Below are 16,325 nucleotides of genomic sequence, written 5' to 3' on the forward strand. Positions count from 1 at the left end.
TCCACCTGCATCCAGCCCGCAGCGAAGCGTGAGCTTGCCAATATCTCTTGAGCACGATTGCCTCTCCCCTTCCCACTCTGCATCCATACCAGCTCCGTGTCCTGTGTCCACTCGTACGACCTCACCATCCACGTCCGCGTTGCTTTGCTGCGCAGGCTGCTGTGATGGTCGCAGCAGAAGCTCGCCGATCTTGGCCCGCACCGCCCTCTCCAGCCGCATGGCGAAATACGCCACATCCAGTCCCTGAAGTTGAACGTACGACCATTGCGACGGCCGGTGCTCCCCCTGCTTGTGGTTGAGAAACTGCTGCCAGTCGTGCTCGGCGAGGGTGTAGTCGCCAATGGTCTCGGTGGGAACCGGGCAGGGCTGGGGCTGGGGCTGGACTTGAAGTTGGACTAGGGCTTCTTGGGCCTTGTTGGGTTTCTTCATTTGTTGGGAGGTTTGCGGCGGGTCCGCTGCTGCTTTGCGTTTGGCTGCGCGGGCTGGCTGGATACGCGTTGGTGTCAGTGCTGTACACGCGCGCCGCCTCGAGCGAGAAGGGGCAGGACTGGGAGCGTCCGATGGTGCCAGCGTGGATTCTTGGGTGTTGCTAGGTTCGATCATGCTTGGCTCGTTGGTAGGTGCTGTACCCCGTGCCTCGCTGCTGGATTCCTTGGTAGCCTGTGAAAGACCGGAGCGTTAGTAGGCGGACTGTGATGACCGAGGACGGAAGGCTCACCATCTTCACCTTTTCGAGGTGAAGGAGCCGGTCAATCTCGGCCTTATACCAGGCCTTTGCTCGCCGGTAAAAGTCGTCCCGCTCATAGACTTCACCCCTCTTAAGTGCTGCGAGGTCGTGCTTGAGGGCATCCTCAGAGAAATAGTACTTCCCAATTGGTTTCACCGAATGCTTCTCTCCTTTCCTGGAAACAGAGACACAATGATATCCATCCTTACATGGCGGCAGTAGGCCACATGAGGAGCGTGGAGCATCAGCCCCTGACTTGAGATCTGGATTCATCGCAGTGGCGACTGATTAACTTCTAGGGCCCGACAAGAGGAATATATGGAAACTTGGCAACGGGACTGTACTTCGAATTGGACTACTGGTGTTGATATTGCAGAAAGCTATAATCTGCGGGCCTACCTAATAGGATGAGAAGCTCTGAGCCCCAAGCCAATTCAATATCATAATTGTATATTCCTTGGTTTTTGTCTGTCCTCGTAGGCTCTGGTGTTCTTTGTTTACGCTCCCCTGCTCTTTGTCCAAAGCCATGACGCCGGATGTGTGATGAGGCCAGCATACCAAGGATCATCAAGTCATCGGCCCATCGGGGTCAGTCTGCGAGGCTTCCACTAGGCCTACACTAGGAAGGAATGAGACCGCTCCTTTCTTCCATCTTCTGCCTTGCTCATCTATTTAGCTCAAATTTTTTTCCTTTCCTATGCCGTTAGAATAATACGGATTAGGCAAGTTGACTTGGTAGGTGATCTGGGCTTCGCAGTGCACCTCCACCGTACTACTTGTGAATAAAGACGTGAAAACTACTAGCGCTATTACTTGGCAAGAGTAGAGGTAAGCAGTTCCAACTTCTTCATCGACGGAGCGTATCTGAGTCACAATGGAAGAGACCTGCGTTCACTCATGTTGGATGGGGCCAGGCTTGTGGAACTAGCTTAATTGCTACTGCTCTGGTGAGGAAGATCTGAGGAAGGGAGAGATGGCCAGTTGTGGGAGGCAAGCCTATATACCCAGGCTTGCCAGGCTGGTGATGGCCTGATGGGGGTGTTTGCCTTGTCAAAGAGGACAAAGGAGTTCTAAGGAGCTCCGAGTCCACCACTGCAACAAGGCTGGATCTCATCCATGATAGGTCGGGGCACATAGCGTCGTACTCGCGGTCCTAACTTGCTGCATGCGTAGTAGCCTGGTAACTGGAAGCTAATATATAGAGATCCGTCACACCATAGATGGTATCCATTGATGGTACTAGTAGCTCGGGCCTGGGCACTTGCCACCCCCGGGCTGCACGTGCTCCAAACGAGGTATGAACACGGTAAGCATTACGATACTAGCTGTCGTCATACTAGTTGATTAAGTTTCCGGCTGTTCCGTGTTGGCAAACAGGTGCGCAAGAATTCGAGGCATGCAATTCAGCTCAAGAGTGACGCCGTGACGCCGGAAACTTGCCTGTTCCAGCGTACCTTATGCTATTGTATCCGCTGCGTCTACCGTGACATTGATATAGACGGGATAGTGGTGAGGAAACAGGCCAAGCGATGCCAGTCCTGTTGGTTCCAGTCACCAGAAGATGTGCCATTCAGGGGTAATGATAAGGTACTAGGTGGGCACACCAGTCAGAGTGTTGGTGCGACAGAACCTCTAGCCAAGCATTGCAGAGGCACCTCTTGGTACTTGATGTCGAGCAGTCGGTTTGGGTTGCCTGTGGTGGCAGATAAAGTACGATTCATGTAGTAGTAACCAAACCCCCTTTGGATTCCGGAAGTCTATGGCGAATGCCCGGGGGGAACTTTCAACTTTCCAGCTTGAATAAGTTGAATGCACCAACAAGAAGTCTGTCTCTTTGGGTAGATATTAGCGCTAAAGTTGCAGTGCAGAGCCGGCATACCGGTAGATGTTGGGCGCATAACCACTACCTTACCTCCCTACCTCACTGAGCCTGACATCATGTTCCGGGAATATGGACCAACTAACGTATCAACTGATAAGCGCCACACTGTAGGGTGACAATCTTCAGGCGGTTTGTTGGTTGATACTGTCGGTCCTTCATCAGGTTGTTGGAGGAAGGTCCTTACTTAAGGTAACTTTGTAGGTAGGTAGGCCGCCCGAGGTAGGGTAGCATTACGCCAAGCACCTTAGGGGGTTGGCGATGATAAATATGATTTGACTGATGAGTTCGGCGGCAAGTCGGCGCTAATAATCTAGCCAGATAAATACCGGTACAAGTACGAATACATTCAACGTTTAGGGACTCCGTATAACACATTCCACTATATCTACCTCTACGGGTTTGGCCAGAGCGAAAGTGGAAGCCAAAGCATCGCATCTAAAGAGTGTATACCACAGTATGTGCATGTCCTCTTGGTGCATAGGGGTACTAAGTACATGGCGAGATGCGACCATCCTCGGCAAACTTTGTACTGGGACAAGTGTCCTGCATTTTGGAAGCTGACTGCAACTTGGCCAAGACTTTACCTATTCCCCTGTAAGGCCATGTTGGCGTGTACCGTGACTCTATTCGTACTCCATATTGGTTGGGACCAATCTCGCGCAGTGGAACGTCATGGTACCCTATACGAAGTACGTTGGCACTTATCAAACCACCGGAGGGTTTCCCCGCTACATGTGAGGTCCCCTACCCTTGAATCGAACAGAGGGACTGGAAGCTCCAGAGAACGAGAGAACGTAAGCCCAGGTCCTTTTATGCAATTGTCAACTCTTTGTGTTACGCACCTGGTCCAGGACTGACCGAATGAGTCTAATGAGCGACCTAGCGGCTAGCAAGACTGCATGCTGCATGGTGCAACGGTAGGTAAGGTAGTGACGGTACTCACTACTTACAAGCTGAGATATCAACATGAACCGTACCTATAATCTCGCCGGGTCGCATTATAGCAGGTTGACATTTCGCGGAAATAACATGAGGCTAACGGGAAAGAGACGGAGACAAGGTGTATCGACAGTGCTTAGTACCATTGAGGTACAATACATTGTGAAACTAACATAACACGGGGATGAAAATGAAACGCCGATGACGAAGAGCGAGGAGGGGATTGGCAATGAAGATCAACAGCTTTGTCTCGGAGATGGCTGGAAGCTGCGGGCCTTGGAGTTGGAGAGGAAATGAGGAAGGTATGAATGCACTTTTGCACTTCGCAACTTCCCCGCACCATGTATCAGGCAATCTTTAATTTAAAACTGCAGAATGAGTGAATATGAAAGGGAGCAAGGCAACCTTGCGCGCACGTAGTACGCTCCCTAACTGTTGCTTGTTGACGTTGTACGGCGGATGGACTTTTGAACATATGACGCCTTGGCCTTGCTCTACATAGACTACAATCAATCGCTGTTGGTCGCCGGCCCGGATCCTGGTTGGTGCATGGCAGCTGAGATTGATAATAAAGGTAAGGTAGTCTAAGTCTTTAAGGTGGGTTGGCAACCCAATAAGCTGAGCATATAATTCTGGATTGTTAAGGCATCTGAACTTCAATCTGAAGTATGGAGTAGACGGCACCGCGCTTGCCCCCTATTGATAATCAGGTGCTGTTGGACTCGGAATGATTATGTGATGCCTCGGAGTATCCACGTCGACGAGGTCTCGTGCAGGAATTGGCAGGAATTGGCAGGAATTTGTTCTGGGCCGCTATTATGCTGCGGATGTATGAATTATAATCAGCGAACATCTGATTAAAGTTATCCGACTCGGGCTTCAAGTTGTGTACCCCCCGCGACGCCGGCAAAGGACTGCTCGGCGGGGCGTAAAAAGGCAGCGCAGCCAACCTAGGTGTAAAGTTCTGCTACTTCTGTATGGTCACCGGTTGGGCTTGTCAAATATGATCACAATTCACAACCAGTACCACATGCATGCTCCGGGTCTGATTGAGCTAGCACCGGTTTCACACAAACCAACCGATTCACCGACGCATATCTGGCGTACTTATCTGCGCGTCTATACACCAACCGCTGTGACGGTATTTGCTTGCTTCTTGCCGGATACAGTACTACATGGTCAGATGTTCGCTAGTCGCTAGGGGAGCCTTGGCAATCGATACAGCTCTGTAAAGTTCTCACTGGAGCTTAACGTTAACGCCAATCTTATACCAAGCCCAACATCCCTGTCACTTGTAGATTGGGTGATTCGTGGCCGAAGGTCAAGCTCTCGGCGACTCCTTCGCTACTCCTGTGCAGGATGAAAGAAATTCAGGATCGAGTGGAAGTTGCATGTTCCAGGCTCGTAGTGTATGTCAAGCGATTCGGCGTCAAGTTCGAAGGGTGTAGTGCATCTACGGAGTATGCATGTATGTACAGTACTCGTACATATTGTACAGTGCTGTGCACACGGCGCTGATGGCGTAAGTAGACGGCGACTAGCAGTTAGTACGGCGTGCTATCGAACCCTAGAACCGCAATCAAGTTATCGTAAAATTGGCGCAACGCTGCCCGAAACAAAATCTAATAATAAGCAAGACCGAATTCTCTACTCTGTACCCTCCTTCCATATAGTTTACACCTGTTCCCTGACCCGGTAGTTCTGCTTCCTTCCACCCTAACTTGCTCTTTCCTCTCCCTCATTTCACAACAATCCCATCGATCCTACTCCGTACCTTTTGATCTTTCCTACACTGCGAAGTCAGTGAGGACAAAAGTTATACCTAACAACCTAATCATATCGGATTGGGCTCCAATTACATAGGTGGCCAAGCTATCTATCTGCTGTCTCTACCGAACATCCCGCCTTAGTAAGTTTATTGATCAGCCCCGATAACTATTCCATTTTCCCATAAGACCTTGGTCGCGCCAAGTGACCCGTGGTTCGATAGTTTCAGAACCACGGACTTTCTATCGCTCGGTGGCAGGATTATTGGAGGTGCTTGAATGTACTATATCGTACAAACCTGCTGTCGGCTGGCAGCGCATTGCTGGCCTTTTTTCTGGATGGGGTTTCCCTATCATTCTTTCCGCGTCACTCCTACAGGCCTTATACCTGAAGGCACCCGCTCCAACATCAAATATTATATGATGCAGGTGCAGGTGCGCCAGATGTTTGCAGCCAGCGTTACGTCCGATTGTATCCCACCATTTCCTGCATCACTTTTTCTACTACAAACCTCGCGGTGCCGCAAGCAGACATGTCAGCCTAACAGCTAACTTTACAGATACTTCTGCTTCTGGTCGGCGCCATAGAGTTTCGCGCACGTCGGCAATAGTTTTCTGTCTTACATAGGTACAGTACTTTTCTATCAATGTGTAACCCGACATAGTCCTTTACAGGTCTGGTTTCATTTCGGGCTCTCGCAGTCCCTGGCCGGTTCTCCATTTTTGATTTTCTTCCCTACTCTTCCTTCACCAACCAAACTACTCGCTAATATGGAGCACAGATGCCGCCGCGATACGCGTCAAGTTATTCGATTTTGATCCTTTCCGCGAACCTTCTTTCTTACATTTGAGAAGCCCTGTGCAACACTGGCCCGTCGCTCTGCGGGTTTTTGTGGGCCGTGACGGAGGCACGCCGACTGGTGTCGGCTACACGATATGACGGCCATATCACGACATTGCGTATTGCCCGAGACGGCTTGGCTCGGGGCAATCGTCGCGCACACCGAGTTCACGAAGAAGCTCGACGAGCTCAAGAACCAGTACGAGCAGGACACACAGCACGAAGTCGCAGTTTTTGAGACCAAGAAAAATGCTATCCTCTCACAGTTCGAGTCACACCTGGCCGACTTAGAACGTTTAGACTCGGCGCTGGGCAGCACATTCTTTAAGATTCTTGTCGAATGGAGAGACTTGCACATTTTCGAACTAGAACGGACATACAAACAGCAGCAGGATGAACGGACGAGGCATTACGAGCATGAGCGAAAAAGGTACATTGAGGAGAATTTCGCCGCTATGAACAATGTCATGAGCGTTGAAGTGGTTAGTGCTGCCTAAAAGTTCCCTATTCAAATTTGTCGGTACCCACTAACAGGCGGACAGACAGGGTTGAGCATCGAACAAGACGATTCACAAGCAGGAGCTGTGGGTCCAAACGAGGCGGCAGCTCCGTCGCAGATTGACCATGTTGCTGGTCAGATCGGAAGTGTTGGAACTGCCAGCGCAGCGCCTACACTTGAAGTGGCTGAGCCTTCATCACAACCGCCGAGGGATTCTCCGCCAGAGCGACCAGACCCGGAGACATCTGGATCGAAGGCTGAGAGTACGCCAGGCTCACCCAAAATCGGCCCTTCCGAAGAACCAAGCGCCCGTTCGCCGGGTGGCATTGCGGCCCATGGCCAAGCCTCGGACGCAGATGAGCTTGATTGTTCAGTGCAGCCTCCACCACAGTCGTCCGCTGGCCTCAACCACGCGTCGAGTTCGGAGACGTTGAGACCAGTAACTCCCCCTTCTGCTGGTAACCATGAGCAGCCTCTTGCTGATGCAGAGACGCTCACGCGCGGTAATGACGGTTTTCATCCTGCTCCGCCAGTTGAAAATGTAAGGAGAATTCCCTGCCCGCTGAAGCACATGAGACTGACGGAATTCATCCCTTAGCCTCTTAAACGCAAAGCTGATGACGAGCCTTCTTCTGCCCCGAGCCATAAGAAGCGGCCCAAGCCGGAACATGCCGGCGACACCAAAATCGCCGACGTTGCACCATCCGGGGTTGAAATCCGTCCGCAGGTAGCTGCTAAGCGGACGATATCCTTCGCCGATGTGTATCAAGATCCCCAGTATCATCACATCATTGTCCAGTATCCTACTGGCAGTGGAGATTTCTACATTCTAAGATGCGATGAACACGGGGTGCACTTTGGTGAGCATCCGCTTCGCGGAGCAGCCAAACACCTTGCCGGGGCGCAACACGACCACATGACAAAGGCACACGCGGTTGCCATAGAGATGCTTGGCCATCTGGTTGTGGATTGCACCCAAGAACTGGCAGACAGAAACAACGCAAAGGTCATTGAAGCCTTTAGACGAGGTTACAAGGTGTTCAACGCCAATAGCCTTAGTCAGACGAAACGAGCCGAAATGGGTTATCCTCCTCTGGAGACTCCCAGTACCCAGAAGACTTCCTCGCAGCGGCTCGGCAAACAGACGGCTTCTCCCGGCCGGTCCAAGAAGCAGTTCACCGGAGTCATCAACCCAGTGCAATGCAAGTTCTACTTGAGCTATGTTCAGCAGGAAGAGGTCCAATGCCCCGTCTTAATCCTGCCATGGGGCAACTTAGCGCCAGCCGGGTTGCAAGGCACCCTAGCCGATACCGGCCTCTTCAGTGAGCAAGCCGACGCCCCGGAACCCCCCAAATGCTACGTATATGACCGTGTCGATGGCCGTATCACGGGAATCCGGGGCTGGGCGAGCGGATACGAGGATGGGGGCCCGTTGGTGAGAAACCGGGAGTTTCCAGTTTTGTGTGTCGACAACCCGGACTTGTAAGTCGGCCCTCTCAACTAGCTTTGGAGCGGGAATCTAACTGGTGCAGCCGCTCCTGGTCTGTGGGTTGGGTAAATGCTGCGGGCCTCTCCCGGCTCAGCTTCAAAGACTCCGACTCACAAAGCGTACCCTTCTTCCACGCAGCGCACAGCTACTATGTTGAACGTGTCCTGCGCCACCGGAAGGCCGCCGAGGCGAAGGAAGTGCTAGTTGACCAGGATCAGCCTCGGCAGGCCCCGTCATCAGTCACTGTTGAAGAAGTTGAAATGAGGGATGCTGGCCCAACCCAGGCCGATTATCCGGAACGCGATTCTGACCAAGACTCCAGTAACAAAGCCATGACAGATTCCGACAACGAATTGGGAAAGCTCGATGAAGAGAGCCGGCGGACAAGTATTTCCAACCAAGACGAGCATGGAGGAGAGATCACTTCCATGAAACCCACGGCAACGGTTGATGTTTCGCTTGTCAACAATGCCCAATTGATCGCGACTAAAGCCCTCGGGCTGCAGCCCCCATCACGAAGCGGCTTCAAGCCCATCAATGCTGGTTCTGAAGCCCCCGTCACTCGGAGTGCCTCAGCAAGTCTGGAGCCATTATCGAGAGCCGGTTCAATGCCAGGCAGCGATCGCGCCGAGATTCTGCATCCCCGAAACAGCAGGACAAGCCCCAGTCAACCAGTGTCTTCGATAGATGAGCAAGGGGATGGAAACCCGCAACACGACCACCCGATGAGCCGATCCCGGACCACTATGCTCAAGCCCAACCCAGCCAGTCTTCAGAGTATTCTTCAAGATGTTCTCAACCATACCATGCGGGAACCCACCCCGTCTACCCGAGAGAATATGAAAGGGACCTTAGACCTCCGATCCCAGAATGGATCTATAAGCCGGCCAGTCATCGAATTCGCAGAAATGCAGGCGCCCACCCTTCCGGCGCCCGCATTGTCCACTACTGACTCACTGCCCTTGGTCGATAACCGGGCGCAGTCAGTGCCGGTACAGCAGACGAGGCCGCTTGAGGAAGAGAAGCGGCGTGCAGACAGTGCATCGGCGGCACCTTGCCCTTCCCTTGGATCCACGCCTTGCACGATGGTTTCAAAACCAATTCCAGGACGCGAACAATCATCGATGCCGATCGGATATCACCCCCAGCCGAAAGAATGGCCGCAACTCCTTCGAAGTGGCGTCGCCACACCCGTCTCAACATTGAGGACGAGCGCGTTCAATACACAGGACAACACACCTATGCAGGCCAAGCGGAGCACTCCTACCCCGGTCTCCCGCATGGCCAGGACTGGCGCGTTAAGCCAGTCGGCCCTGGGCACGATTCCCAGCACAACAGCAGCTGTCTTTGACCTCGCCGGCTTTAAGGAAGGCGACGCGGAACTCTTTAGTGCGAGGGTAGCCGGTCGCTTTCTGCGGCTGGTGGAGGATCCTGCCAGCGGGGTTTTCCGAACCGGGCCTGACGCGCCTGTTTCGCTTACAATTGACCCGAAGGGCATCAAATCAGTGGCGAGATCGAAGTCGGAGGCCGGGGCGGTGTGCATTGCCAGGCTCATATACGAGGGGGGCCGCACGCAGACGCTGGTATTTGAAACCAGCGGAATGCAGAGCGGCAAGGTGCATGCCAGGAAATTTTGCGCGCGGCTGCAGTGGTGGAACCCAGACATCACTGTCGAGATGCCGAGCAGCGGGTGAGTTTGACCTTTGCTGCGCCTGCACCTGGCTTCAAGGGGTTGAAGAAGTGGCATGGCTAATGAATTGGTGCTGTAGATCCGACCTGTTGGACCGACGACGCAGTGCAAGCCAGACACCCTCCTTGACGGAGAACTCCTTCCGTCTGATGGCCTGATCGGATGCTTAGCAGCGCTGGGCCGTTTGGGGGAAAGTATTGGAGGGAACGGAAAGGGGAAGGGCTTGGGATAGGGCGGGAATCCCGATGCAGCATGTCACCATGCTTTGGGTTCTTGTTGCCATGAGAGAGGGGCGTCATCTACATAGGTATGATATCCGAAGCATGGTTCCTTGGCGACGTGAGCCTGGAGCTTTCAGTCCTCGAGGTGCATGTGCGTTCATTTGCGTTATTCTGCGGCAAGAGATAGGCCCCGGGATCAGTATATGGCAATGCATTCTTCGCGGTAGATAACCTTCTGCCTCGCTGGCATGGTAATCAACATGGTCGTTGCACTCTTGGCGGTGTATGGCTCGGCGACGGGAAGCCAGCCAACACTGCAGTTTTCTGGCATGTGATTGTCGCATGTGCTGTCAGCAGTGGACCCTGCTGCATCCTAGGCTCAAAAGTGCCACTAACCCCCCCTGAGCCCCCAGCTCTGCTCTGGGAATGGAACCTTTGATCCCACTACTTCGATACCTACATAGCACGTGTCCTCTTGCTTCATTCCTTCTTTGTGAATCTATGCCCCTCTGCCCTTGGTTGCAGTTCCCTAACAATCATTTTTGCTCCATACGCAATGCTATGGGAACTTGCATTTTGGCGCTGTTCCCGTCCTGAGTTTGCGCAAGGGACCCGTCGGCTGTGGCGTCGCATGCGTCTCGGTACGTAGCCTATGACGTGAACAGGCTACGACAGAACAGCGAACAGACGTCCAGAGGCCCAGCACAGCTACACACACTAACTTGCTTTTCATGGCTGCATTTGTGAGTACCTAACTACAGTATTTTCTCCTCTTCACTCCAAAGATCTCGCATACTTCCTTCGCGATCACACCACTTGTTTTATCGTTGGGCCCGCGATTTCGGAGTCGCTGAGATTCGGAATTGCCATCAGACCCTGGACCGTCAATTTCTTGGCGTTTGCCGTTGGGGGGGTTAGGGCCTGCTGATGAGTGGAAGGCTGCAACGGTCAGCAGCCCTACAGCATCAAAGCTTCGCGAACACTTCTCGGGAGGGAAGACGGGAAATGCGCGGTGGTAGCATAGGATGTGCAACGACTTGGGCTAGACACTAGGCTGACAGCGCACCTCTACCGGTCAAAAACAGGAACCCCCTTGGCTTCTTTCAACTTCGCACATGTCGACCCCTCGCACTCAGCGCGGTGACCCGCTCAACAGCTCGTCCTCCACCCTTGCCCGGCCGGCCACTCCCTCGCGCAACAGCTCCAATGACGCCGCCAGCGCCTCGATCCTCCCGGGCGCCCCGAACCCAACCTATGCCTCATTCTCCCCCGCGACGCTGAGCTCGACCGCTCCCAGCTCCACCTCGGCTGCCAAGCGGAGGAGCACCATCCTCGTACATCAGAAATCGCCTCTGCTGCTTTCAACGCCGCCACAAATCACACGTGCGCTGGCTTACAGCCATCCGTTCTTGCTGCCGCTGAACAAACTTGTCGGGCTCCTGACGTGGACGACGGGCGATCAGTGGGAGAGCTTCCTGCTGCTGGCCGCGTTTTGGGCCGTGGTGCTTTACGGGGACATTGTGGTGCGCGTGGGAGGACCTGTGGCGCTGGTACTCCTCCTGATCGTTGGCATGTACGGCCGCCGCTTCAGCCCGCTGAGCAGCAGTGGATGGAGCGAGCCAGGGCTTGGCGCCGGCGACGGGACAGCCGTCGTGAACGAGGTGAAGGGTGCCAAGGCCGGCCGGCGGGGAAAGAACTTGTCGGTTGACGGGACTTCAGACAAGAATACCAAGGTGGGCAACGGCGGGTCGGGAACAGCGGCGCCTGGCGGCCACATAAGGAACCAGGGATCCATATCTGAGGTCACAAACACACGACATCAAAAGACGCTTGACGAGATTGTCGAGACGCTCAAGGAGTTCACGGCGAGGTGTAACATACTGTTGGAGCCCTTGCTTGAACTGACTGACTTCCTCAGCACTCAACGCACCCCTACCTCAGCGACTACTCGCCCGGCACTCACCACGCTTTTCGTGCGGATCCTCCTCTGCACCCCTTTCTGGTTCCTTCTTACACTTCCCCCTCTTCGTCTGATCACCACACGCCGCGTCATCCTCATCTTCGGCACCATCGTCTTGACATGGCACTCCCGCGTTATTCGGGTGACCCGCGCGATCCTCTGGCGGAGCGCCACCATCCGCCGGCTGCTTGCTCTTGTGACAGGGCTGCAATTCGAGGGGCTCACGAAGCCCGCACAAGCTTCATCTACTACAGCAACCGGATCCGACGCCACGTCGATCAAGTCCAAAAGCTCCTCAACTACTGTCAGGACCCCGCGCGAGTCCGAGCTCACCAAAGCACTCCACCGAGGCCGAGGTGGTCGCGGTACGGGGGTCCGTTTCACCTTCATCATTTACGAGAACCAGCGGCGGTGGGTGGGGCTGGGATGGACGACCAGCCTGTTTGCCTACGAGCGGCCTGCTTGGACCGACGAACACAACAATGCCGTGCCTCCGCGCGACGAGTTTGAGCTGCCCGAGGTTGAGAACGGGAGCAATATGCGGTGGCAGTGGGCCGAGGGATCCAGGTGGCGGGTGGATGGCGTGCCGGACGAGGCCGTTATGACGGGCGATGGGACTGGGGAGTGGGACTACGACGGGCCGGGGGGCAGGATGGGGTGGGTCTACTACGACAATAAGGTGTGTCACTTGTTTCAGTGATATTGTCCAGGTTGAGGATGCTGACTGGGATGTGAAGTGGCAAAACGGCCGCCGAGGCCAGGACGGCTGGGGCCGCTGGACGCGCAGGAGGAAATGGTACCGCGATGCTGAGCTGGTCGAAGCAGACGACGCCACCATCTCGGAGGAGGATCAAGAAACCGCAGCCGCCGCCCCCAACGGCTCAGCGAACCACGACGTCCTCGGCGACCAAACTAAAACCCCTACCGCTTCCCCCGCCCCGGACCGCCCACCGTCAGATCAGACTTCCTCCTCCCTATCGCCCTCCATCCCTCGCTCACTCGACCACAGTTCCCCGGAGGTATCCCTGACCCCGCCGACCCCGCGACAACCCCAACACCAACACGACGAACAACAACAACAGCAACACGACAAAGAAGCCAACAAGGACAAGGACAACGACTCAGCCAGCATCCTGTCAACCTCGAGCAAATCGATGCGCTTCTTCAAGGGCGCGCCGGCGACCCTGAGGCGCCGCGCCACGGGCGAGTCGACCGTGTCCGCCGACACAACGTCGTCCTACTCGCAGCAGCAGCAGCGGGGGCCGCCAGGCAGCAACAACAACAGGAGTAGTAGGAGCAGGCGGACGTCGCGAGCCTCGGCCGCCTCGTCGATGGGCAGCGCAGGCGATGGCGAGGACGATGACGCGGCTGTCCTAGACACCCAGGCCCGCATGGTTGTGATGCAGGATACGGGGACCGAGGTGGGCAGTTGGGGGGTTGGGGAGGATGTTAGGATGGGGTTGGAATAATCCTTCTTCTCCAGTCTCTGGAGGTGTGAGGCAGGAGGTGGGGTTTGTGCTTTGTATGGTTTTGTCTTCTGTTTTGCGGATTCGGTATGGGATGGGCATCGGATTGGGTGGGTTGGTTGGTTGGTTTGTGCAAAGCATTAGTTCATGGCTGGGTGCCCGGGTAGGTGGGTAGGTAGGGGTGGCGTGGGTTGGCTTTTCGTTGGTCTTTGCCGGTTGCATCACGAGGGATTGTATTCCAGGTGGCGCAAGGTCATCATGATGGGGTTGGTTTGCCTCGAAAGGAAATGGCAATGGGCAATACAACTGGCAATACAATGGGCAACAAGGAAGAGAAATAGGGGGGTACTGATATACCACTCAGATAAGATGCGACGTTAGGTTTACCTAGTCTTCGCAGCACTGCATCCACCCCGCGGAATGGCTTGAGGGTGGCTTGATGGTGCTGGACAGTACCGAACTTCCGGTGTAGTCCGCGTGATGGTAAGGAAAATACCTCCACTCCTTGCCGGATGGACGAGAGATCCAGTATGCCACTCGTCCCTCGATCCACTTATCACCTCAGCTCCCAACTACATGCCCCTTGAGCCGTTGCCTGGTCGCCCGTGATTCAAGTTGCGGCCCAGCGTCTACGGTGGTTGATCCTAACCAGCAACCTACCCTAGGCAGGTTATGAATATGAAGGCAAAAACGCTGGCATACATACTACAGTAGTCCGTTACTTAAGCTTACATATTATTTTCCCTGTCCCTTCACGTGGTACTATGGTAGGTAGCTCATGGCTTACTAGATCCCTTTCCTTTCCTTCGTCTACCATGAGGCGTCCTGTAAGTGCCCCTGACCCTGGTCCTGCCCCGGCCTGGCGAGTGAAGCTTGCGTGCCATGGCACGGAACAGATCCTTGACTGACCTGCTTATTGCCTTGCTTCGTTGCTTTAGACACTGTAGTAGTGGTGGTAGCAACCGGCCACCCTTTGCATTTGCCTCAGGCTGCTGCTGTTCAGAGGCCGTCGTTCCAGTTCCACTAGTCTCTGCTGCTTGGTCTATGCTTTTGCTCTGCTGTTGCTGTTGCTGTCCAACTTGTTTGCTGCTGCTCGCCTGTTCTTCTCCTTGCTTCTCTGTTATGTGTTGCTGTTCTTGCTCTTCTGGTTGTTGTTGTTTTTGTTTCGGTTCCTGTTGCTCAGGCCTTTGTGGTTGAGGTTGCTGCCGTCTATACGGCTTGGGGAATAAGTATAGAGGTGTAGGTATGGAACGAGCGGTTGTTCGACGTGCAGAATTACTATGGTTTCCGGCTGTCTTGATATGACTGCTTTTGCGCAACTTGTGTCTGATTTTCGTCGGTTGCTGAGTCCCGTGCGTGATGGGCTTCGGGGGGGAAGGGAAACGAGAGAGGATGCCGCCACCCATGCTGCTGCTGCGGCTGCGGTTGCGGTCGGGGCTGGGACTCCGGCTGGTATCTCTTAGTGTTGCTCGTTTTCGCTGGGCTGACCTCGGGGTCGGCTTCTGGGTTTTGGAGCTTGTGCTCTGCGCGGCCCCGAGGGGTGTGGGTGGGCTTGGGCCTGGGGTACCGCCTTGGTTTCGACATTTGCCGCTTACTGTGACGGGATTTGGATTTGGAATTAAGCTTGAATCTTGCTCTCTGATTGAAAGTCGGCTTTGATTTGCGCTCTGGCTTCTAGCAGCACTACCCCTGGCTGTTGATGGGCTCCGAATCAGGCTTGGGTTTGGCTTTGGCGACGGGCTTCTGCTCTGGATTCTGCTTCTGGCTGTGACTGGGGTGATACTTCCGCTTTGGCGGGGACTCTGGCTTGAGGTTCGGTATGTGCTGTTTACTCGTTTGGAGTCTGGAGCTGGGTCTGGGGCTGTTTCGGGTTCCGGCCGTCTACTCTGACTTCTGCTCCGACTTCTGCTCCTTGCTGTGACCGGACTCGGGGTCGTGCTTAAGCTCTCTGTCGCGACCCTTGGGCTTGGGATTTGACTCGCGTTTCCGGCCACCCTTCGATTGGGGGGTAGATCCGGACCAGGGAGCCACCGAAGAGATTCGCTTGGGCTCTGGCTTCGTGGACCATCTCGGATGCTGATGTATAGGCTGGGTCTGGCAGCTCCCGAGTCAGAATACCAGCTGTACCTGATATATAGACGCATGCTCTGATGTCGTTGCTCCTTTTCACGGGGGAAAAGCGACAAGTTGGTATGGATGTTGTACTGTCCCTGGGTCAGTCGCCAGCAATCTGCATTCTCTGGTGCCCTAAGGTCTCGATTTGCAGTGTTGAGCAGACGTTTTTCTGAGCACTAGCTATTTCGAGCTTTACAACGATATATCAATGTATGATTTTCTTGCAGTACGTGGCTTCCTTATATGCGCTAGACCTTTCGCACTCTTCGTCCTGTGACGTTGCCAGGGTGAATGCTACGTGTTTGTTCAAGTTGCTCCTTGGGGAACCTACTATATCGTCGCTTGAATGCCTCAACTGCCTTCACCGGATTGTATCCTGTATCTTGCTATTAGGTACCACAACCACATCAGTCCATGATTCATCAGTCCAGTGTGTTCTTGTCTTCGTTACAAACCGGTCTAGTACTACTACCCAACCCATCTATAAGGTTATGTGAATGCCAGATCCCATGAATTCCAATATACCTGCCTCGTTAATCCCGCAGGGCAAAGGATTCATAAAGCCGGGCGGGAACTGCAACCAATATCCAAAGGTCCAGGTGTTTCCCCCTGGCCGCCAGACAAGATACAGGATGCCAACCAACACATCATACAGGAGCCACCACTCAAGAGAGAGCAGCGTCGCTCAAGTGCAGCAAAGATAATGCAAAACGCCGCCAAACACAAAATG

The 16,325-nt window shown here is 54.2% G+C and overlaps 4 protein-coding genes across 4 annotated transcripts; all 4 read left to right on the plus strand.

The window, feature by feature from the left end:
- Positions 1-2,922: 2,922 nt before the first annotated feature.
- On the plus strand, positions 2,923-3,575 carry N656DRAFT_185910 (uncharacterized protein). Its single transcript, XM_064808801.1, has one exon. It carries the CDS (start codon positions 3,104-3,106, stop codon positions 3,464-3,466), a length of 363 nt encoding a protein of 120 aa, XP_064668485.1. The 5' UTR covers positions 2,923-3,103; the 3' UTR covers positions 3,467-3,575.
- A 2,675-nt stretch (positions 3,576-6,250) lies between these two features.
- N656DRAFT_799638 (uncharacterized protein) lies at positions 6,251-9,837 on the plus strand (the record flags this gene model as incomplete). Its single annotated transcript, XM_064817896.1, has 4 exons — positions 6,251-6,637; positions 6,698-7,195; positions 7,253-8,136; positions 8,187-9,837. 4 exons carry the CDS (start codon positions 6,251-6,253, stop codon positions 9,835-9,837), a joined length of 3,420 nt encoding a protein of 1,139 aa, XP_064668486.1.
- Positions 9,838-10,823: 986 nt separating this feature from the next.
- N656DRAFT_781227 (Pex24p-domain-containing protein) lies at positions 10,824-13,854 on the plus strand. The gene is made up of 2 exons (XM_064815543.1): positions 10,824-12,693; positions 12,752-13,854. Exons 1-2 carry the CDS (start codon positions 11,170-11,172, stop codon positions 13,481-13,483), a joined length of 2,256 nt encoding a protein of 751 aa, XP_064668487.1. The 5' UTR covers positions 10,824-11,169; the 3' UTR covers positions 13,484-13,854.
- A 1,895-nt stretch (positions 13,855-15,749) lies between these two features.
- N656DRAFT_186035 (uncharacterized protein) lies at positions 15,750-16,257 on the plus strand. The gene has a single exon (XM_064808802.1). It carries the CDS (start codon positions 15,808-15,810, stop codon positions 16,090-16,092), a length of 285 nt encoding a protein of 94 aa, XP_064668488.1. The 5' UTR covers positions 15,750-15,807; the 3' UTR covers positions 16,093-16,257.
- The last annotated feature ends 68 nt before the right edge of the window (positions 16,258-16,325 follow it).

This window comes from Canariomyces notabilis (genome assembly GCF_033297395.1).
Source record: "Canariomyces notabilis strain CBS 508.74 unplaced genomic scaffold N656scaffold_17, whole genome shotgun sequence".
Classification (NCBI taxonomy): Eukaryota; Fungi; Ascomycota; class Sordariomycetes; order Sordariales; family Chaetomiaceae; genus Canariomyces; species Canariomyces notabilis.